Raw genomic sequence first — 21,660 nt, 5'->3', positions numbered from 1 at the left:
TAAACTTGAGAGGTTAAGGAAGAGGGAGTAGAAAGCTATCCTGTAATATTTTCATCCTCTGCTAAGATAAGGAAGGTGGTAAGATATAACATAGGGTTTTCCAGTTGGCTCAGTGGTAAAGAATCCACTTGCAATGTGCAGAGACACAGGTTTGATTCCTGGGTCAGGAGATCCTCTGAAGAAGGAAATGGCGACCCACTTCAATATTCTTTCCTGGAAAATCCCATGGACAAAGGAAACTGGCAGGCTATAATCCATTGAGTCACAAAGAGTCAGACGCAACTTAGCGACTAAACAACAAGTTATAGTAGATGGCTTGACGTGAATGAACAAATGAGTTGGAGAAGTGAAAATGGCACTGTGAATGAATAAGATACCAAACTGCATACCAATTGAAAGCAATTAAGGAGATATCTGTACACTCATGTTCATGTGTGTGGGGGAGCTAAGTTGCTCCAGTCATGGCTGACTCTTTGCAGCCCTATGGACTGTGGCCCGCTAGGCTCCTCTGTCCACGGGATTCTCCAGGCATGAATACTGGAGTGGGTTGCCATGCCCTCCTGCAGGGGATCTTCCCAACCCAGGGACCGAACCAGCATTTCCTGTGTCTCCTGCATAGGCAGGTGGGTTCTTTACTGCTAGCACCGCCTGGGAAGCCCATTCATGTCCATAGCAGCCATATTCACAACAGCCACGAGGTGAAAACAACCCAAATGTTCATTGATGGATAATTAGATTTTAAAGTAGACACATGCTACAACACAGGTGGACATTGAGGACATTATACTAAGTGATATAAACCCATCACAAAAGGACAAATAACGGTATGGTTCAACTTATATATAAGGTATCTTGAAGTAGTTATGACATTCATAGAAATGGAAAGTAGAATGGTTGTTGGCAGGGGCTGAAGGATGAGGGGAATGTGGAGTTACTCTTTAATGGATATAGAGTTTCAGTTTTGTAAATTGAAAAAGTTCTGGAGATCTGTTGCATAGCAATGTGAATATACTTACACTTCTGAACTGTACACTTAAAAATAGTTAAGACTGCAAATTTTATGTTACACGTTTTCTTTACTATAATTTAAAAAAATATATGTCAAACAGCCTACAGAATCTAGAAGAAGAGTGGGAGTAAATCTGTGGTAATGAATGAGTAAGATTTTATTTTCTCAATAATTTAATTACTGGAACAGAGAACACTGACAGCCAGATTTAGAGTGTGGTGGGAGAGAATGAGAGCACTGGGGGAAGGTGTTGTTGGATAAGTGTTGAGGATTAGGGAATTCAGTTTGTGGGTTAAGAGTTTGACTAACATGACAAAATGGTGGGATCCAGGATGCATAATTGTTAAATCAGAAACTCTAAAAACCCCAAAACTACGTCTGTTATTCAAGAGTTCATTGACTCCAGAAAAAAGATCACAAAAGGCAAGTTTTTTTTAAAAGATAAAATATATTTGAAAGACTAATGTACACATTATCAAATGACATTTTACAAGCAACTATAGTTACCTCAGAGCTAAGCTTCAGAATTAAAACTTGACTCCTATAATTTTAAAAAAGATGTGCAAACTGGAATTACTGAGTGATTATAGAAAGTCAAAATATATCTGATGAGAAAAACTCAAATGAAGTGGAAATAAATGTGAGATGTTTAACTAAATCAGAGAAAGATGCTCTTATTAAAATAAAAACAGGCTTCCCAATAAATGTATGCCTATCATAACCAGAGGATATGCTTCATACTTTGCTTAAATAATTAAAACCACACTATAATTAAAAGTATATGGTAACAGTAAGTATGCTGATTACAGTACATATATCTAGATTCTTTCTAGACACAAGGAAAGCTCTTTTTAGTGGCTTCCTTAAAAATGTGACACTTCTTTAGAGATATGTAACTGTTTATAGCCATAGCCTGTCTCCAATACATCACAGGTGAGGCTTCAAAAAGTCCTTGAAGAGCGCATGGCAGTGAAACTGGGCTCCCATCTTTACCATCAGGCCACTTTTCTTTGTTCTGCTTGAGACTGATTGCATATAGGAGTTAAATCTTATGAAACAATCTCACTGATGTTGAGACCATACTAATCCACTTGTTGACAGTAGAATGGTTTCTTTCCAACTGATGTTCAGTTGGGTTCCAAGCAATGAGGCATACTGAAATAGATTAATTTCTATTTAGGAGGCAGCATGAAAAGTAGTGATGCAACTCAAAGTTTAAATATGAGTGTTAACCTTATCTCTATATATACCAATTATAAGTGCCATAAACAGTGGAGCAACAAGCCTAGTAGAAAATATCATTCAATTAAATGGTCCTTCATCATATTACATGAAGCATGCAAATAATAATTAAGTTTTGTATTGATAGATATGAATGAAAATAAATGAGGAAGCAATTAAAACAATGGTCTCATACTAACTTACTCAAATATTCATTCAACAAACATTTACACAATAGCTTTACTTTGAGCCCCCAGGGCTTTGGTTTTAGAGATCACTCTGGCATAGTCACTCCTGTCCTCTTCTCTTTTTCTGCAACTCATCAGCAACAAGGAATCTTTTCTTCCTCAACTGCCACAGCAGTTTTTCTGTCTAATTTATGGCACTTAAAGTTAACACTATGATATGTATATGTCTTATTTTTCTGACTAAAATAAGTTCCAAGAGGATAGAGGTGGTATCTTCATTTTATATTTTATAACTTACATAGGAGAAAGCAGCTTGAAGTCAGATTTGAGCTTGAATTCTACTTTTGTCAATTACTGACCCCGAGTCTTTGGTCAAGAGAATCTTTTCTCCTTGGTTTTGTCACCGAGGATATTATATGCCCACTCAGGTATTACCTTGGAATAATACACCCCTCTTAAAGTTGCAGTGAAGGCTAAATGAGATAAGGCGTGAAAGAGCCTTAGCATAAGGCCTGGGCTTAGCAAACCTTCGACTGTTCACCCCCATTTTCTCCTGGAAACCTCAGGGGAACTCTTCATGTTGCCTGTCAACCTTTCTGTACTCCCTATCATTCAGGCTTCACCTCTCATGGTGACAAATTAATACCTTCTCCTTGTCCTCAAGTCTTTAACATCTCCTTTTCTACTCTCCCTGTCAGCTGGTCATTTTGCTTTGTATTCACTAAGAAAGCAGAGGCATCAGAAGAGGACTTCTATGTGTGTTTTCCCAATCACATCTCCCCACCTGCCTTCATCTGCTCCCATGCATTCTCCCTTTCCTGTTACTAAGGTCGTGCTCCTGTCTGAGGTCTACCTCCCGCTTGAACACTAGATCCCATTCCTCCTAGCTTAGGACATTGCTCCCACAATTTTTCCTTTTCCTTCCCTATCATTTCCTTCCTTCCCCCTAGATCATTCTCTTTAGCTTATGCGAATAGCAGCTATTTCTCCATTCTTATAAATATGTCCCTTTGCTTCTTATCCTTGCCATTACTCTACTTATCTGCTCCTCTCTATAGAAAAAACTCCTTGAAAGAGAAATCTCCAATTCCTCTCCTTTCATTCTCTCTTAAATTCACTTCATTCAACTCCAATTTGCTTCTTTTCCCCTACACCAAAACTGTTCTTATCAAGATTACCAGCAAATCTTATGCTAAACACAGGTCGGTTTTCACATTGATGTTCCTTGATCTATCAGCATATCTGGCAGGGTCTCTCCTCCCTCCTCCTTACCATTCTGTCTTTGCATGACTCCGGGAACACCACATTCTGGGGCTCCCTCCTGTATCAGAGTGGCGTCTATGCTTTACAGTGTCAGCTGCTCCCCACTCCATGTCTCCTGATATTGGAGGAGCCAGGGCTCAGCATTTGGACCCGTCTTCTTCCCTTGCCTATCTCATCCCCTTCATTGACCTTACTCGCTTTCATTATTCTGTATATCCATACACTGACAAGACCCAACTTTGTATCCCAAGTCTGGTCCTATTCCTAAAATGTTGAGTTGTGCATCCAGCTATCTTTTTAGCACCTGTATGTGGATATCTATTAGATATCTTACATTTAACATCTCCAAAGTGAACTGCTCATGTTTCTCTCTGGTCCTGACTTCATTCTCAGTTGTCTTAATTAACGGCGACTCTATACTTCGAGCTGCTCAGGCCAAAAAAATCCAGGCATCATCATTGACTTCTCCCTTTCTCTCATACCCTGATATAAACTGTCAGCAAATTCTACTGTCACTGTCTCAGAAATGCATGAAGAATCTGACCTCTCCTCACCAGGCTGGTAGTAGCCATTCACAACTTACTAGAGTTTTGTGACAGAGTCCACGTGGAGGCCCCATCTTTCACCCCGGGCACCTACACTCTCTTCTTGATGCAGCAGTTAAAGTGATCATCTGCTTCCCTGCTTCAAATCCTTCAATGATTCTCATCTCAGAATAAACACCAAGTTCATTACAATGACCTAGCATACTCTACAGGGCCGACAATCTTCACCCTCCTCCTCGTGTGTGCCTCCAACACAGCAGGAACATACCACCTTTTTAAACTCTTTGTACTTACTGCTCTTTCTTCCTCAACAAGGCTGAGTCCTTCTTCACACTAGTCTTTGCTGAACTGTCATTTTCTTAGTGAGGACTTCCCTTCCATCTATCTTTCCCTATCTAGCCCCTTTTCTGGTTTACTTTTTTTTCATAATATTTATTTATTGATTGATTTTTCTTTTGCTATTTATCTAAATATTTGTTGAATAAATTAAAAAAAAACAGGGACATGAGTTGGCAATGAGTAAGTTAACAGATTTTGTGCATGATTATTAAAGACCTATGCAACAGACCCATATATATTTAGTACTATGCTTATTGATAAATATAAATTAAAAGAAATTTTGACATAGAAATTAATAAAAATATTTAAAACTTCATTAGATACCAGTTTGTCTTCTGATTAGTTTGCTGGGCTGTATGGGTCAACAGAGTATAAGTCTAGTGTTTCTAAATGAACATCTTCTTTATGGTTTGTATTTGTGTAGTAATTGCTAAATGGAAAAAAAAAAGAAAAAAAATAAATTATTTATTCACTGGAGATTACTATAAAGGTATAACAGTTTTTTTCCTTTTTGCAATTCCCAACACATGGTAAGTGATTTTCATGGATGATTTCATTTTATTGTCTTAACTATCTTATGAAGTAATCACTATAATCCCCATTTTTTGGAAAGACTCATGAAAATAATTTGCTAAGCTACTAAGTGTCCAAATCAGAAGTTTCCACTGGGCAGCTTTATCCAGCTCTTTTAATGACTCCCAATAGGACTCCCAGATTGAAAAAAGTTATAAACAAGCTTTCACTTTTTAATATGATCATAAACTTACCTTTGGAGGACCAATCTTCCAATCTAACTTAAAAAGAATTTTTTTATATTTGATATTTAATTCAAAATCCTTCTATAATCATGCAGCACTAAAATTTTTAAATGACTTTTTTAGACATTTTTACTTTTTTTCTTTCAAAGCACATGCACTTTGCTGTGCTTGTAAAACACTTTGTCAAAATTAGCAAAAGACAATAAAATGTGATTGTACCATCATGCAGAACTCTGAGATAAAATAATACAAAATTACTAGGAAAGAAAGATTACCACTAAGGGTACTTACAACTTGCCACTCACTCTCACATTTAAGAGGTCAATTTACATATTTAGCAGGAAGATACATTAAAATTATTACAAAAGATAAGTTTTAGGTTAATGTGAGACTTAGGTTTTATTGAAACATCATAGAAGGGAAGAAAAGAATAACATAGTCTCTTCTTCACATGTTTGTATAACTTCAAAATATTTAATTTTGTTAGTAGACATTGATTTTTAAATGATTCATTACTCATCTTTCTTACAAAAAGTATTTAAGGCAGTTCAAGTGTCTGTATTAAGTATAAGAAACCAAACTGAAGTCAGTTAGAAAATGGAAATAAAATGAGTGATGCTTAGGAGTTTAATTTAACATATATGTTTAGTTCATAATCAACTGGGGCTCTTATGTACAGTATTTGATTTAAACATGCTAATAACTTTGTTAATAATTTTAATAATCAGACAGGAATATTATAAATTATTTGAGCTTATAGGTGTTCCCAGAGTTTGCAAATTTTCCTACACATGTAATGCTCTGATAGCAAACTTTGTAAAAGGAAGGAAGGAGATAGAGACCACCTTTTCTTTTTTTTTTTTTTTTTCTTTTTTCTTTCACCTTTTCTATTTATTTAAATTTCTATTTAAATTACTCTTGACTAAAATTATGTTCTAACTCCCTGTGAGGAAATCCATGCAAATGACATCTATATGTTTGTTTTCTTGAGAACTTTAACTCTCCTGAATTCTGTGAAGCCATTTTCTCCTAACTTTCCCCTTACTTCTGACAGCTCCTTTCCCCTCTTGCCTTTTAAGTATTACTGTCATTCTGAGATCTGTTTTCATCCTTGTTCTAATCTATATTCTGTTTGGTACCAAGGCTGCAATTGTGATTTAAACGTCATCTACCTGAGTCCAGGCCTCTCTCTTGAGTCCTGGAGGAGGGTGCCTGGAAGTAGCAGATCAGAACTGCACCATTCCCCCACCACAAACCTGTCCCTCTCTGTTTTTGATGAACCACTGGATCCACCCAGTGGCACCCACTTGATTCAGACTTTGTGTCCCCTTCCTTCCACATTTAGCAGTTCACTAAACCCTGAAATACTGACTTGGAAGAGAACCTGATGCTAGGAAAGATTGAAGGCAGGAGGAGAAGGGGACAACAGAGGATGAGACGGTTGGATGGCATCACCGATGTGATGGACATGAGTTTGAGTAAGCTTTGGGAGTTGGTGATAAACAGGGAGACCTGGCGTGCTGCAGTCCATGGGGTCACGAAGGGTCAGACACGACTAAGCAACTGAACTGACTGAACTGAAATCCTGAAAAGCCTATTGTCTTCATAGTGAAAATATTTCCTTTTAAGATTTTTTTGGATATGTACCATTTTTAAAGTCTTTATTGAGTTTGTTACAACATTGCTTCTGTTTTATGTTTTGATTTTTTGGTCAGCAGGCATGTGGAATATTGGTTCCCAACCAGGTATTGAACATATACCCCTGCATTGGAAGGTGACGTTTTAACCACTGGACTGCCAGGGAAGCCCTTGAATATATTTCTTACATCTATTGCATCCTCTTGATCCTCACCACTGCTGCTTTGGTTGACAACTCAGTACTGCCCCTTTTTAAAAAAATGAAAATCTGAACATATTGTTTCTTTGCTTAAGATATTACAGGGTAAACACCAACTCCTTGTCATGGCATGCAAGGCTTTTGATGATCTAACTTTCAGACCATCTTTCCCCAAGACTGTTAAACATCAGTCCCATGAGATGTTAAAGGCATTTTATGAAAAAAAAGTTCAGCAGCCCAACTCATCTGAGAGACTAGTTTTTGAAAAATTAAATAGGCTTCTTTAGTGTAGGACCTTAAATAGTCTCATGGTCATTGTGAATCCCCATGAGAAAAATGCAGAATCAAGTATTTCCCAATCTTATTTATTCATAGAACACCATTTCTCCTGAAATCATTCACAAAGCCAAGGTTATGTGATAAACTCTGATAAACACTACTGCCTAAAGTACCTCTCAACTATAGACCCTTGCCACACCTACTGTGCTTATGCCCTTCCAGGCCTAGAACAAACTATTCAGGTTCAAACATGCCATTATTACATAATTTCAGTGTAACCCCCTTCATGTCTGATGCCTACACTAGGCATTATAGAACTCTGAAGAGTGCAATCAGATCATTTAGATAGATCCAAGTGATGTGGCTTGTTAAAGTAATTTTGCTGGAGTTCGTGGGTGACATGTTTGTGGTGACGTGATTTGATCATCCCCCACTGGAAGTTATCTGAGATTTGGTAAGACTTTATCTGATTATCCTCCCTATCACTAGCATTTATTGATCCTTAAGAACCTGGGCACACAGAACATTCCCTGGCTGACACCTGATGATATCATTTGCTAAAAGTGTACCCTTTGCACCTATCAGAATATTCTGCAACTTCCATAAGATTTTATGTATCAGAGGGGATCTTTTATGTCACTTAAACCTATGCTAACCTCAACTTCAATCAGCATCACACATGTCAATTGCTTACGTAGTTCTTATAATATATGATGGAAAGATAAGTCCCTCGGTCTTTACTCAAACTGCAGCTTCTACTTGGAATACTTTTCTCTACTTGTCTACATTCTGTGAGGCATACCTGCAACATTTTCTCCACTATGAAAGCTTTTCTGATCAAACTTCCTAAGTACTGACCATTTGATTCCATCCCCACCAAATATCACATGACCTACTCTGGCAATAATACTTTAAGGATACAATTTTTTTAATAATAAATTTAAAATAAAATGAAAAAGTATGTCTAATTTATGGATGATAAACATAATATAGCAAAATGTAGAAATCTAGTAGTATATTTAAATAGTCATGAAAACAACAACTGAGTTGTTTAAAGATTGCTTAAACAAATAGAAAGGCCTAGTATGTTTCTGTATGAGAAAGCACTACAGAAAATGTGTCAGTTCTCAAAGGTTAACCTATAGATTTAAATGTAGTCACAACGTATCTGTCTTTAGAAAATGACAGATCATCTAAAACTTCTATAAGAACAAATAGAAGAAAGAGGAAAATCTTTAAAAACTATAATGAGGGGATTCTTGCCTTGTCAGAAATTATATCAGAAAACTCCACTATATGAATGCAAAGTGGTTTGTGACAGAAAAATAGACACATCAATGAAATAATAATAAAAGAATACAGAAATATAACATATCCAGATATATTAATTATTTGATATATGATCAAGTTGGAACTTTCTGAAAAGCCATTTGGCAATATTAACTGAGCATCTAAATGTTCATACACTTATTCCTAGAATTCTAGGAATCTAAGCTAAGGAAATATGGAGATATAGAAGTTTCTTTAAGTTTTTCTTGTCTTTATTTATTATGAAAATAAATGTGGAAACAGCTTAAAATCTACACAATATAGATACATATGATAGAAAAATATGCAATCAAATTGGTAAAAAGAAAACGTGATTTAAATATAAAAATAGGCTAAATGAAAAAAAAGTTAAGGCAGGAGGCTATAAGGCCAATATTGCAGTTTAAAAAAAAGAAAGAAATAAGAAAATAATCATATAGGCAAGTACCAAATATCAGTAGTTTTTATGACTGGGATTTTTTCCTATTTTTTAGATTGTTTATTATGTATAAATAAATATAATCTTATCTGTATAAATATCATTCAAATAAAATTAATGCTTGTTATCTTTTAAGTTCTTACTGAAAGGATCTTCTATTTAATACAAGATACCTTATTTCAGTTATCACATTGCAGTATTTGTTTCATTTAACTTGTGCTTCTGTGTTTAGTTTCAGGAAAGAAGTCAAAATCCTTTGTGCATTTTGGTCAAGCAGGCATCAAACTTACCGTTCTCTGTGTTTTAATATCATGCGTAAGGTGACAGCACCCAAGCAGAAAAGAGCTACTACCCCAGCAGAAAAACCTAAAATACAAAACAGAGTATTAAATGATAGAAAATTGTAACCTGCATTGTTTTGAAGTGATTGTGGTGCCTGTTCCTAGTGGTGGGGAAAATGTTATGTGACTTTTTTGCTTATTCTTCTTCAGCCATACACATACTCAATTCCAAAACAGTTGTATGTGGGCTTAAATTTTGGATTTAATCCACTTCATATTTATCCTAAAGCACCAAGCATTTGACCACAAGGTTCCAGTCAAGTTTAGGTTCAGCTTTTCTGTTCTTTTCAGTTTTATTAGTGATATTCTTGTCACTGGAGTGAAATTAGCAGCTCAGGACACCAGGATTCCATGACTTTTCATACAACATTTAACTCTCAGTTGTGAAATACATTTTGCCACTGCAGAATAAACCAGTCTGTTTTGATAGCAACCAAACCATGCAAAAGACCAATAGTTAAACGAAAGTTTTGTGTGTGGTGCTCAGTAGCTCAGTCATGCCGGACTCTTTGCAACCTCATGGACTATAGCCTGTGAGGCACCTCTGTCATAGAATTCTCCAAGCAAGAATACTGAAGTAGGTTGTCACTTCCTTCAGAGTATCTTCCCAACTGAGAGATTGACCCCACGTCTCTTGCATCTTCTGCACTGACAGGTGAATTCTTTATCTCTGCACCATATGGGAAGCCCAAACGTTTAGTAAACCTAAACTTTTGAACTAAAAACTGGGAGTAGCTGGTGAAGTCATTCATTTCATCTTATCTAAAAGTGACAGTTTGTGAAGTTCACATTAAAAGAGCCTTAGCACACTTTAAAAAAAAAGTACAATTTCTTATGATTTCAAATGAAAAAACTTAGCAGGCAGGATACAGGGCTTTCCTGGTGGCTCAGATGGTAAAGAATCTGCCTGCAATGAGGGAAACCTGGGTTGGATCCCTGGGTTGGGAAGATGCACTGGAGAAGGGAATGGCAACCCACTCTAGTACTCTTGCCTGGAGAACTCCATGGACAGAGGAGCATGGTGTATTACAGTCCACAGGGTTGCAAAGAGTTGGACACGACTGAGTGACTAAGCACAGCACATATCAGTTCAGCTCAGGCGCTCAGTCGTGTCCGACTCTTTGCAACCCCATGGGCTGCAGCACTCCAGGCTTCCCTGTCCATCGCCAACTCCCGGAGCTTACTCAAGGTCATATCTATTGAGTTGGTGATGCCATCCAACCACTCATCTTCAGTTGTCCCCTTCTCCTCCTGCCTTCAGTCATTCCCAGCATCAGAGTCTTTTCAAATGAGTCAGTTCTTCACATCAGGTGGCCAAAGTATTGGAGTTTCAGCTTCAGCATCAGTCCTTCCAATGAATACTCAAGACTGATTCCCTTTAGGATGGACTGGTTGGGTCCCCTTGCTGCCCAAGGGACTCTCAAGAGTCTTCTCCAACACCACAGTTCAAAAGCATCAATTCTTCAGCACTCAGCTTTGTTTATAGCCCAACTCTCACATTCATACATGACTACTGGAAAAACCAAAGCTTTGACTAGACGTACCTTTGTTGGCAAGGTAATGTCTCTGCTTTTTAATATGCTGTCTAGGTTGGTCATAACTTTTCTTTCAAAGAGCAAGCATCTTTTAATTTCATGGCTGTGGTCACCATCTGCAGTGATTTTGGAGCCCCCCAAAATAAAGTCTGTCACTGTTTCCATTGTTTCCCCATCTATTTGCCATGAAGTGATGGGACTGGATGCCATGATCTTAGTTTTCTGAATGTTGAGTTCTAAGCCAACTTTTTCACTCTCCTCTTTCATTTTCATCAAGCGGCTCTTTAGTTCTTCACTTTCTGCCATAAGGGTGGTGTAATCTGCATATCTGAGTTTATTGATATTTCTCCAGGACCTCAAATTTTACATACATTTGTATAAATTACCATTAGAGGTTTTATCGAAGAATTTAAGAAAACTTACCAGCAATAAGAGGAGCAAGTGAACCTAAGGAAAATACAAAATCATGAAAATATTAGTCTAGTTGCATGGCTCCACAGAGCTCCAAATACCATGAATATCCCAGAAATTAACACTCAGATCCCTCTTCTTTAAGTCTACTTAAAAAGATGTATCAGAACACTGAATTATACCCAATCTTTCTTCATTTTTTATATAACAACTTCATTGACCTTTAAATTTTTTTCTTCTTTAAGGTGAGGTAGTTCATTCATGAAAAAAAAAAGCAATAAACTCAACTTCATAATCAGGGATTTCTCAGGTCAGAATGCAATCAATCATTACAACAGGTTAGTTAGCATATTTTTGGAGGTTCCTGTCATATCAGTAAGCACTTATAAATCAAGATTCAGCAATAGAAGAAGTCTAAGGGGCAACTTCTTTCAGAATACAGTCTATCTTTTGTATCTGTGGATTCAACCAACCACTAATCAAAAATATTTGAAAAAGTAAAATATTCCAGAAAGTTCCAAAAAGCAAAGTTCACGCTGTGAGCCCAGCATCTATTTACATAGCATTTACATTGCACTGGGTATTATAAATAATATAGAAATGATTTCAAGTATATAGGAGGATGTGCACAGATTATATGCAAATATTATGCTATTTTACTTAAGGGACTTGAGAATCTGCAGATTTTTGTATCTAAGGGAGTCCTAGAACCAATTCCCCTGAGGATACCAAAGGACCACTGTATAAGGCTGTTACTTTTGCACCTTTTAAATCAGTGCTCATCTCTCTTTATAGTCTTCCTTTACTTTCCCAATCTTCAGAAAGTCTCACTTCAAATTCTTCTGTTACTGTACCACTGATCACAAACCTATGTCAATGCAAAACCCAGGAGTCCCTAAAATTGAGGGATAACCCTCCGTCTCCTCTTTCCAGTGAAACTAGTAGAAGCTGCAGTGAAGCTCTTTGCACTTACTGGGTGATTTGCAAACAGCCAAGGGAGGGTTCCATCGGTGATCTTCCTGACACTGGCTCTGGGGACTGCCTTCTAGGGTATACCCATCTTCACATACTAAAGTGACAACAGCTCCATATTGATACATTCTTCCAGGCTCCAGCCCATTCTGGATTCCATTTGTATGTTCTGGGAAGCTACAGTTCACCTCTGAAAATAAAGGAATATGATTGAATCTGTGTCATATTTTGACCTTTTACTAAGAATGTAGATATTGCCCTTAATGGAAAGATTTATGAAACTAATTTATTCTATTCTCAATTGGTAAAACATCACTGAAATAACACAAAATTATATCCTAGGCATAGACTTTTAGTGTCAGCCATCTACCTCAATAACACCCTGGTTATCAAATCACTTTCTTTCTTGTGCTTTAGTCTCTAAACCAATAATGAGTAACTTCTGTGGCTTCTTAGAGAAATGATGCAGGCTGAATGAGTAATGCTAGGACTTCTGAATTATTTCCTCAACTTCTGCTCTTGTTCTCCAATTCTTCTTACATATGAATATTTCCTCTTTTCTTCTTTTGTCTTTTCAGTGTAGTGGCCAATAGTATGAGATTTTGGATTTGAACCTAACTCTAGGGCTTTCAAGTTGTTTGACTCTGTATAAGTTAAAAATCTCTCCATTCTACTAGGACTTCATCGATAATACAGGAATAAGGACACCAATCTCTGATGGTTCTCATGAGGATTAAATGACAGAAGGCATGCAAAGTGCTGTGTACCCTAAGTGCTCAACTAATATTTAGTATTAACTCACCACTCATACTTCATATGCACTATTTATGATAGTAAAAATGACATTCTGAAACTTTTATAAGTATACCCATAATCCTACCACCACTTACAGGGAAATATGCTAAAAAAATTATTTTTTAGGAGCATTTTGTCAAATGCACACTTATCATAACTGTAACCACAGTGCACATTCAATCTGCACTAGTTGTTTAATCTACATAAGTTGTAGTTGTTTAATCATAAAGACTTCATCTTTCCATATTTAAATGACCACATATATGATAGCTCATATAGACTAGGCCTTCAGCCATTTTCTCTATTTTGCAATATTTAGATTACTTCATCTATTAATCCAATTAAATCCATTTAATTGGATTAAATATGTTAATTAAATGTATTTAATTAAATGATCGCATTAATGCATTTATTTGGCTATCTTAAGTTGAAAGTACTTAACTGGAAATACTTGGAATAAATTTTATTTGAGAAATGAGAAAACAAAGAGAGACCACACCTTTGCAATACGGGGCAGGTCGGTTCCAAGTCCCCTCGTGTGTGCACAGGAGGAGTGCCTCTCCCACAAGCAGGTAGCCCTGGTCGCAGCTGTACAGGATGGACATTCCGGGAGAAAACCGGGTAATGTCTCCACCAGTGTGGTTTCCATGGGAGATCCTAAACGGACGCTGACAGCCTACGAAAGCTTAGACATCAATGTGAAAGGATGTTTAGTTTAGTACCGAGGAACAGATAGCCTGTACTCTCTGTAGCTGATAACAATACAGAGAGAAGGCAGGCAACAAGCCAACTGATCAGTATCCAAAAAGACTCCTTCCACCCAAACCAAGCAGTACAGGACAGATATTTGCACTTCCTCCCTACACCACATACGATCTGAAAGCACACATCAGTGGTTGCAGCCTACAAGTGTAATCCATCAAAGAACAGTAATCTTTTCTCTTTGAATGGTAAAAAGGTTGTAGTCAAGTGTCACACCTTCAAATATCTACAGGCACCAAGAAGTGATGCCAAGTTATAGAGCACCTATCTTTCTGAAAATGGCAGACACTGCCTAATTCAAGCTACTGGTATCTTGCAGGAAAGCAAAGGGGATCCTCACTGTATCACAGATTCATGGTTTATCTTGGGCAGTAGAGATGGCTTCTCACTTAAAATAAGACTGCTATGCTAGACAAAAATAAACAGCTCTGAATTCCGTTCTTGGTTGCCATTTGGCATTCTCTGTTGCAGATAGCCACTGACAGGGATAAAACTACCAATGACAACTAAAATTACAAGACAATTAAGTGGGTTTTAAGGCTAGCTCCATTCTCTAGACTACTCAAATATCTCTTTATGGCTGATAGCACAGCCTTAAATATGAAATCATCAAGCAATGTTACTGCCAAACATTTGCTGAAAAAGATATGCATTTTTGCCACTCTAAACTAATAAAAATAATAAATTTGGAAGATCCCATCAATTTATAAGTTAACCATTATCCTTTCATGTACCTTTTGTCAACATGCTTGGAAAGAAAAGGGAAAACAAAAAACGAGCTGAGAAAATAAGACAAGCAAATATTTTGTAAAAATGATATGATTACTTAAACTTTTAATTTACCTTTCTATAGGTGAAATGCCAAGTGCAGATTCAAAACCCCTTCTTAAAAATTCTATGTAACACCCCATATTTTATTTCTTAAAATATCTTACCCTTTCTGATGCAAGTTGGTACACCTGGCACCCATTTGTTGTTGGTATGGCACCTAATCAAGTGACTGCCATTCATGATGAAGCCGGGATTGCAGGCAATATGTAATATGTCATTGTGGGAATATGGAGACTGAGTTTTATCTAGCTTCTTTCCATGCATGACTTCTGGGTCAGGGCAGTGAGTCACAGGGGAAGATTTTACGCACTGCGGGACAGGTCCACTCCAAAATCCATGTCCTTCAGAATCACTTATGCACCGTATACTTTTCTCTCCCAGGAGATCAAATCCTTGATCACATTCATAAAAGACTTCGTTTCCATATTGAAAGTCTTTTGCCAGCACACCCCTGTGCCTCCCATTTTTAACCCCTGGTGGAGACTGACAGTTGATAACTGCAAAAGAAAACAGGAAATTCTACTTCAGCTAGCACACCATGGTCTTCATTCAGATACAAACACAACTATGCAACGGTGTGTACTGCACATGGCTAGAAAGCAGTTTACTGGAGGAGGGGATGGCAATCCACTCCATTCTTGCCTGGAAAACTCCACGGACAGAGGAGCCTGGCAGGCTACAGTCCATGAGGTCGCAGAGAGTTGGACATGACTGAGTGACTAAGCACACATAAAGTTATTTAAATTTTAGACGCTGGATCATGCTTTCTTTAAAAAACTTGATTGAATTTTTTGACTCTATGAATAATACATACTCATTCCAAAATAATTCAGAAAGTAGAGTACAGATATAGAGAAAGGAATAAATACAGCTATGTTCCCATGAAATAAATAGTTTATATTGTTATTTTTTAAATTTTGAGCAATTAGCCGGCCTACTGCAAATACAGTCATTCCTCAGTATCCACAAGGGACTGATTCTGGGGTCCCCCATCAGTACCAAATTCCAAGGATGCTCCTTATATAAAACGGCATAGTATTTGCATTTAACCTACGCACAGCCTCCTATATATTTTAAATCACCTCTAGATGACTTATAATACTGAATACAACATAAATGCTATCTAAATATTTACAAATACAATGTATATGCTAGGTAAATAGTACCCAGCACATAGCAAATTCAAGTTTAGCTTCTGGAAACTTTCAGGATTTAAAATATGTATATAATATATATATTATTTGCAGTTGGTTGGTCCACAGTTATGAAGCCTGCAAATACAGAGGGTCAACTGTATTCATTTCCTACTTGACAGTGTTGTTTCCCAATGCTAGTACTATGTAAATACTAAAACAAGTTTTATATAAACTAAGCTAGAACACACACACTGCTGAGGCATAGATTAGCTCTGCAGTGATCTGTCCTCTTTACCTTTTTATAACCCCACGGGCAAATTTTCTTTTTTTTAACTTACTTTCACAAAGTGGAATCTTTTGGAACCAAACCCTATTTTCATCATCTTGACATTTCTGATAAGTGTGTTGTCCAGTCTTCCGGTACCTAGAGAGAGATTATAATACATTTTCTCTTCTTAAAAATCTCATCTCTGAAACCTAGCCTCCTCAAACCACTAATATAGAGGTACTTCTAAATAAGAAATTTGGCACAGAGAAGTCAAAAGTCTTGGCCCTTTAAGTAAGAAAACTGCTTTAGACTTAGAATGCTCCCAGCAAAGACATTTCCATGTCAAGAAAGGACTGAAAATTTAGAGATGCTAGTTAGACCTTTAGAACCTCGCATCCTGTTAGTGTGACAATGAGGAACCTCAAAAGGGAGTCACCAGGACAAATTGAGGCTAAAATTAATGCACAAAGCAAGGTGGAGACCCTTTATGAGAATGAATCTTACTAACCCATCTTGGCAAGATGTATTAACTGGTATCACAAGTGAACCATCTGGAGGCTCTTGACCATCTTTCAAAGGTTGGCATGATGCTTCTAGAGGAGCAAAGTTGGAATTACTTATATATGCTTGGTATAAAAGAGAAAGACAACTCAGGAACTGAAAATACCTTCACACCGAGGGACAGAAGGACTCCAATTTCCTGAAGGCATACAATGAATGGATCTGTTTCCCACAAGCAAGTAACCAGGGTCACAGGTGTAGTCTACAGTCATCCCAGAGACAAAGAGGACCCTATTTCCACCTGTATGCTGACCATGGTGGAGCCCAGAGGGTGGCTGACAGCCTGGAGAGAAAACTTCTCACATAAATACCAACAAAAATTCAAGAACACTGAGTACACAACATTTGACAAAAGACAATCTGAAACTTTTAAGCACAAGATCAAGCTCTTATTCATTACTGAGTGCTTTCTGCTCTTTTGAAGGAAACTGGAACCTTAAAAACAGATCCATTGAATTATCTACCCCGACTATATCCCATATCCAAGGGAGCATTTGCATAACGAACATAAACAACACAAATAGACTGTTTTAATACAGAATGGTAATCTATGCCCCTTTGCTTTTTCCCACAACTCTAGCTTTGGGTGGGAGATAACAAACAAGAATAAACAAATAAATACCTCTGTTTTTTCTCCACTTGATTTTTACCTTTTTCACAAACTGGTATTTCAGGATCCCAGGTGTTATTGGCTTTGCAACGAACCTGACTGCTGCCCTTCAAAATAAATCCTTCAGCACACTTGAATATCACACTGTCATTGTAGGAATAAGGAGCTTCCTTGCCAGATATCTTGTGTCCATTTGCAACATTGACAGGCGAGCACTGAACAGCAGGGAGGGAAATGTTACAGGTAGGAGCAGGGCCACTCCAGATGCCTGTCTCTTGATCGTTGCTTATACAACGAATTGTGCTCTCCCCAATGAGGTCATACTTCACCCCTCTCTCTGGCCCAGGGTTACATGTGTAAGTGACTGTAGTTCCATACAGGACATCTTCTGAAGAACTGCCTGTGTGTACTCCATTGTCGATAGCAGGAGGTGGTGGGCAGGTGATATCTGGAGAGAGGAGAACTTACACTACAATTCTGTTTCAGTATTAGACACCAAAGAAAAGAAATGAAGCTGACTATAAATCTTTTATCTGGTTTCCTAGAGAATATGGGTGATATGATTATGTTTTCTGTCAAAACTCATTATGTGTGTAAAATTCAATTTAAAAGATTTCATTGAAAAGATCTTTGCAGTGTGTTAAAAGATGTATATAAATATATTGTGACTAAAGTCTGATAGCAAATTATTAAGAAAAGGATTCTTTTTATAACAACCAATAGGTCAATAGGCAGACAGAATGAAAACCACAATCACAGAAAACTAACCAAATTGATCACAGGGACCACAACCTGTCTAACTCAATGAAACTATGAGCCATGCCATGTAGGGCCACCCAAGACAGATGGTTCATGGTGGAGAGTTATGACAAAATGTGGTTCACTGGAGAAGGAAATGGCAAACCACCTCAGTGTTCTTTCTTTGAGAACCCCATGAACAGTGTGAAAAGGCAAAAAGATATGACACAGAATGATGGCCTCCTCAAGTTGGTAGGTGCCCAATATGCTACTGGAGAAGAGTGGAGAAATAACTCCAGAAAGAATGAAGAGACAGAGCCAAAGTGAAAACAATGCCCAGTTGGGGATGTGACTGATGACAGAAGTAAAGTCTGATGCTGTAAAGAACAATATTTCATAGGAACCTGGAATGTTAGGTCCATGAATGAAGGTAAATTGGAAATGGTCAAACAAGATGACAGAGTGAACATCAACAGTTTAGGAATCAGCGAACTAAAATGGACTGGAATGGGAGAATTTAGTTCAGATGACCAATATATCTACTACTGTGGACAAGAAGCCCTTAGAAGAAATGGAGTTGTCTTCAAAGTCTACAAAATAGTCTGAAATGCAGTACTTGGGTGCAATCTCAAGAATGACAGAATGATCTCTGTTCATTTCCAAGGCAAACAATTCAATATCGCAGTAATCCAAGTCTATGCACCAACCACTACTGCGGAAGAAGCTGAAGTTGAATGGTTCTAGGATGACCTACAAGACCCTCTAGAACTAACACCCAAAAAAGATATCCTTTTCATCACAGGGGACTGGAATGCAAAAGTAGGAAGTCAAGAGATACCTGGAGTAACAGGCAAGTTTGGCCTTGGAGTACAAAATGAAGCAAGGCAAAGGTTAACACAGTTTTGCCAAGAGAATGAACTGGTCATAGCAAATACCCTTTTCCAAAAACACAAGAGATGACTCTATACATGGATATCACCAGATGGTCAATACCAAAATCAGATTAATTATATTCTTTCCAGGTGAAAATGGAGAAGCTCTATACAATCAGCAAAAACATGACTGAGAGCTGACTGTGGCTCAGATCACGTATTCCTTATTGCAAAATTCAGACTTAAATTGAAGAAAGTAGGGAAAACCACTAGATGATTCAGGTAAGACCTAAGTCAAATCCCTTATGATTATACAGTGGAAGTGACAAATAGATTCAAGGGATTAGATCTGATAGAGTGCCTGAAGAACTATAGACAGAAGTTCATGACATTGTACAGGAGGCAGTGATTAAGACCATCTGAAAGAAAAAGAAATGCAAAAAGTCAAAATGGTTTCCTGAGGAGCCCTTACAAATAGCTAAGAAAAGAAGAGAAGTGAAAGCCAAAGGAGAAAGGGAAAGATATACCCATCTGAATGCAGAATTCCAAAGAACAGCAAGGAGAGATAAGAAAGCCTTCTTCAGCGATCAATGCAAAGAAATAGAGGAAAACAATAGAATGGGAAGAAACTAGAGATATCTTCAAGAAAATTAGAGATATCGAGGGAACATTTCATGCAAAGATAGGCTCAATAAAGGAAAGAAATTGTATAGACATAACAGAAGCAGAAGGTATGGCAAGAAGATATTGCAGAAGCAGAAGATATTGTAAGAAGAGGTGGCAAGAATACACAGAAGAGTTACACAAAAAAGATCTTCAAGACTCAGATAATGATGATCCTGTGATCAGTCACCTGTAGTCAGACATCCTAGAGTGAGAATTTAAGTGCAGCAGTTTCACAGCACCATCTTTTAGGATTTGAAATAGCTCAGCTGGAATTCCATCATTTCAAATCCTAAAAGATGGTGCTGTGAAATTGCTGCACTCAATATTCCAGCAGATTTGGAAAACTCAGCAGTGACCACAAGAATGGAAAAGGTCAGTTTTCATTCCAATCCCAAAGAAAGACAATGCCAAAGTAGGTTCACATTACCGCACAAATGTTCACCCGCTAGTAAAGTAATGCTCAAAATTCTCCAAGCCAGGCTTCAACAGTACGTGAACCAAGAACTTCCAGATATTCAAGCTGGATTTAGAAAAGGCAGAGGAACCAGAGATCAAATTGCTAACATCAGTTGAATTGTAGAAAAACAAGAGAGTTCCAGAAGAACATCTACCTCTGCTTTATTGACTATGCCAAAGCCTTTGACTGTGTGGATCACAACAAACTGTGGAAAATTCTTAAAGAGATGGGAACCCCAGACAACCTTACCTGTCTCCTGAGAAATCTGTACGCAGGTCAAGAAGCAACAGTTAGAACCAGATATGGAATAACGGACTGGTTCCAAATTGGGAAAGGAGTACATCAAGGCTGTATATTATCACCCTGCTTGTTTAACATATGCAGAGTACATCATGCAAAATACTGGGCTGGATGAAGCACAAGCTGGAATCAAGACTGCCAGGAGAAATATCAGTAACCTAAGATAAGCAGATGACACCACCCTTACATAGAAAGTGAAGAGGAAGTGAAGAGCCTCTTGATGAAAGTGAAAGAGGAGAGTGAAAACGCTGGCTTAAAACTCAACATTCAAAAAACAAAAATCATGGCATCCGGTCCCATCACTTCATTGTAAACAAATGGAGAAACAATGCAGTGACAGATTTTTTTTTTTTTTTTGGCTCCAAAATCACTGAAGATGGTGACAACAGCCATGAAATTAAAAGACACTTGCCCCTTGGAAGAAAAGGTATGACCAACCTAAACAGCATATTAAAAAGCAGAGATATTATGTTGTCAGAAAAGGTCCTTCTAGTCAAAGCTGGAGGGCTATGAGGGCTTCTCTCATAGCTCAGTTGGTAAAGAATCTGTCTGCAATGCAGGAGACCTGGGTTCAATATCTGGGTCAGGAAGATACCCTGGAGAATAAAATGGCAACCCACTCCAGTATTCTTGCCTGGAGAATTCCATGGACAGAGGAGCCTGGCAGGCTACAGTCCATGGGGTCGCAAGAGTCAGACATGACTGAGTGACTAAAGAGAGAAAGAGAGTCAAAGCTATGGTTTTTCCTGTAGTCATGTGTGGATGTGAGAGGTGGACCATAAAGAAAGCAGAGCACAGAAGAATTGGTGCTTTTGAACTGTGGTGTTGGAGAAGACTCTTGAGAGTCCTTTGGACTGCAAGGAGATCAAATCAGTCAATCCTAAAGGAAATCAGTCTTGAATATTCATTTGAAGGACTGCTCTGAAGCTGAAGCTCTGATACTTTGGCCACCTGATGCAAAGAACTGACTCACTGGAAAAGACCCTGATGCTGGAAGGACTGAAGTCAGGAGGAGAAGGGGACACCAGAGGATGAGATGGTTGGTTGGCATCACCTACGTGACTGACATGTGTTTGAGCAAGCTCTGGGAGCTGGTGATGGACAGGGCCGCTTGGCATGCTGCAGTCCATGGAGTCACAAAGAGTTGGATACAACTTTGTACTAAACTGAACTGAATAGGTCAATAAAAGGCACAGCAGAATAGAATTAAGGTTTTTTG

The 21,660-nt window shown here is 37.9% G+C and overlaps 1 protein-coding gene across 8 annotated transcripts in view; it reads right to left on the bottom strand.

Moving 5' to 3' along the window:
* Window positions 1–1,447: 1,447 nt before the first annotated feature.
* Window positions 1,448–21,660, bottom strand: part of CR2 (complement C3d receptor 2) — a 45,972-nt gene continuing 25,759 nt past the window's right edge. For 4 of the 8 annotated variants that reach the window (XM_043924567.1, XM_043924563.1, XM_043924565.1 and 1 more), the window contains 11 exons: window positions 17,449–17,856; window positions 16,905–17,093; window positions 16,746–16,830; window positions 16,308–16,393; window positions 14,938–15,330; window positions 13,740–13,925; window positions 12,447–12,635; window positions 11,486–11,509; window positions 9,477–9,552; window positions 4,890–4,995; window positions 1,448–2,164 (listed from right to left, as the gene is read on the bottom strand). In XM_043924567.1, coding sequence (XP_043780502.1) covers window positions 4,905–4,995; window positions 9,477–9,552; window positions 11,486–11,509; window positions 12,447–12,635; window positions 13,740–13,925; window positions 14,938–15,330; window positions 16,308–16,393; window positions 16,746–16,830; window positions 16,905–17,093; window positions 17,449–17,856 — 1,727 coding nt within the window. In that variant the 3' untranslated portion in view covers window positions 1,448–2,164; window positions 4,890–4,904. The remainder of the gene's footprint in view (window positions 2,165–4,889; window positions 4,996–9,476; window positions 9,553–11,485; window positions 11,510–12,446; window positions 12,636–13,739; window positions 13,926–14,937; window positions 15,331–16,307; window positions 16,394–16,745; window positions 16,831–16,904; window positions 17,094–17,448; window positions 17,857–21,660) is intronic. The other 4 variants (XM_043924564.1, XM_043924570.1, XM_043924566.1 and 1 more) reach the window with 2 other exon arrangements.

This window comes from Cervus elaphus, chromosome 14 (genome assembly GCF_910594005.1).
Source record: "Cervus elaphus chromosome 14, mCerEla1.1, whole genome shotgun sequence".
Lineage (NCBI taxonomy): Eukaryota > Metazoa > Chordata > Mammalia > Artiodactyla > Cervidae > Cervus > Cervus elaphus.
Note: the sequence above shows the minus strand (reverse complement) of the source record. Positions and strands in the feature narration are given on the sequence as shown.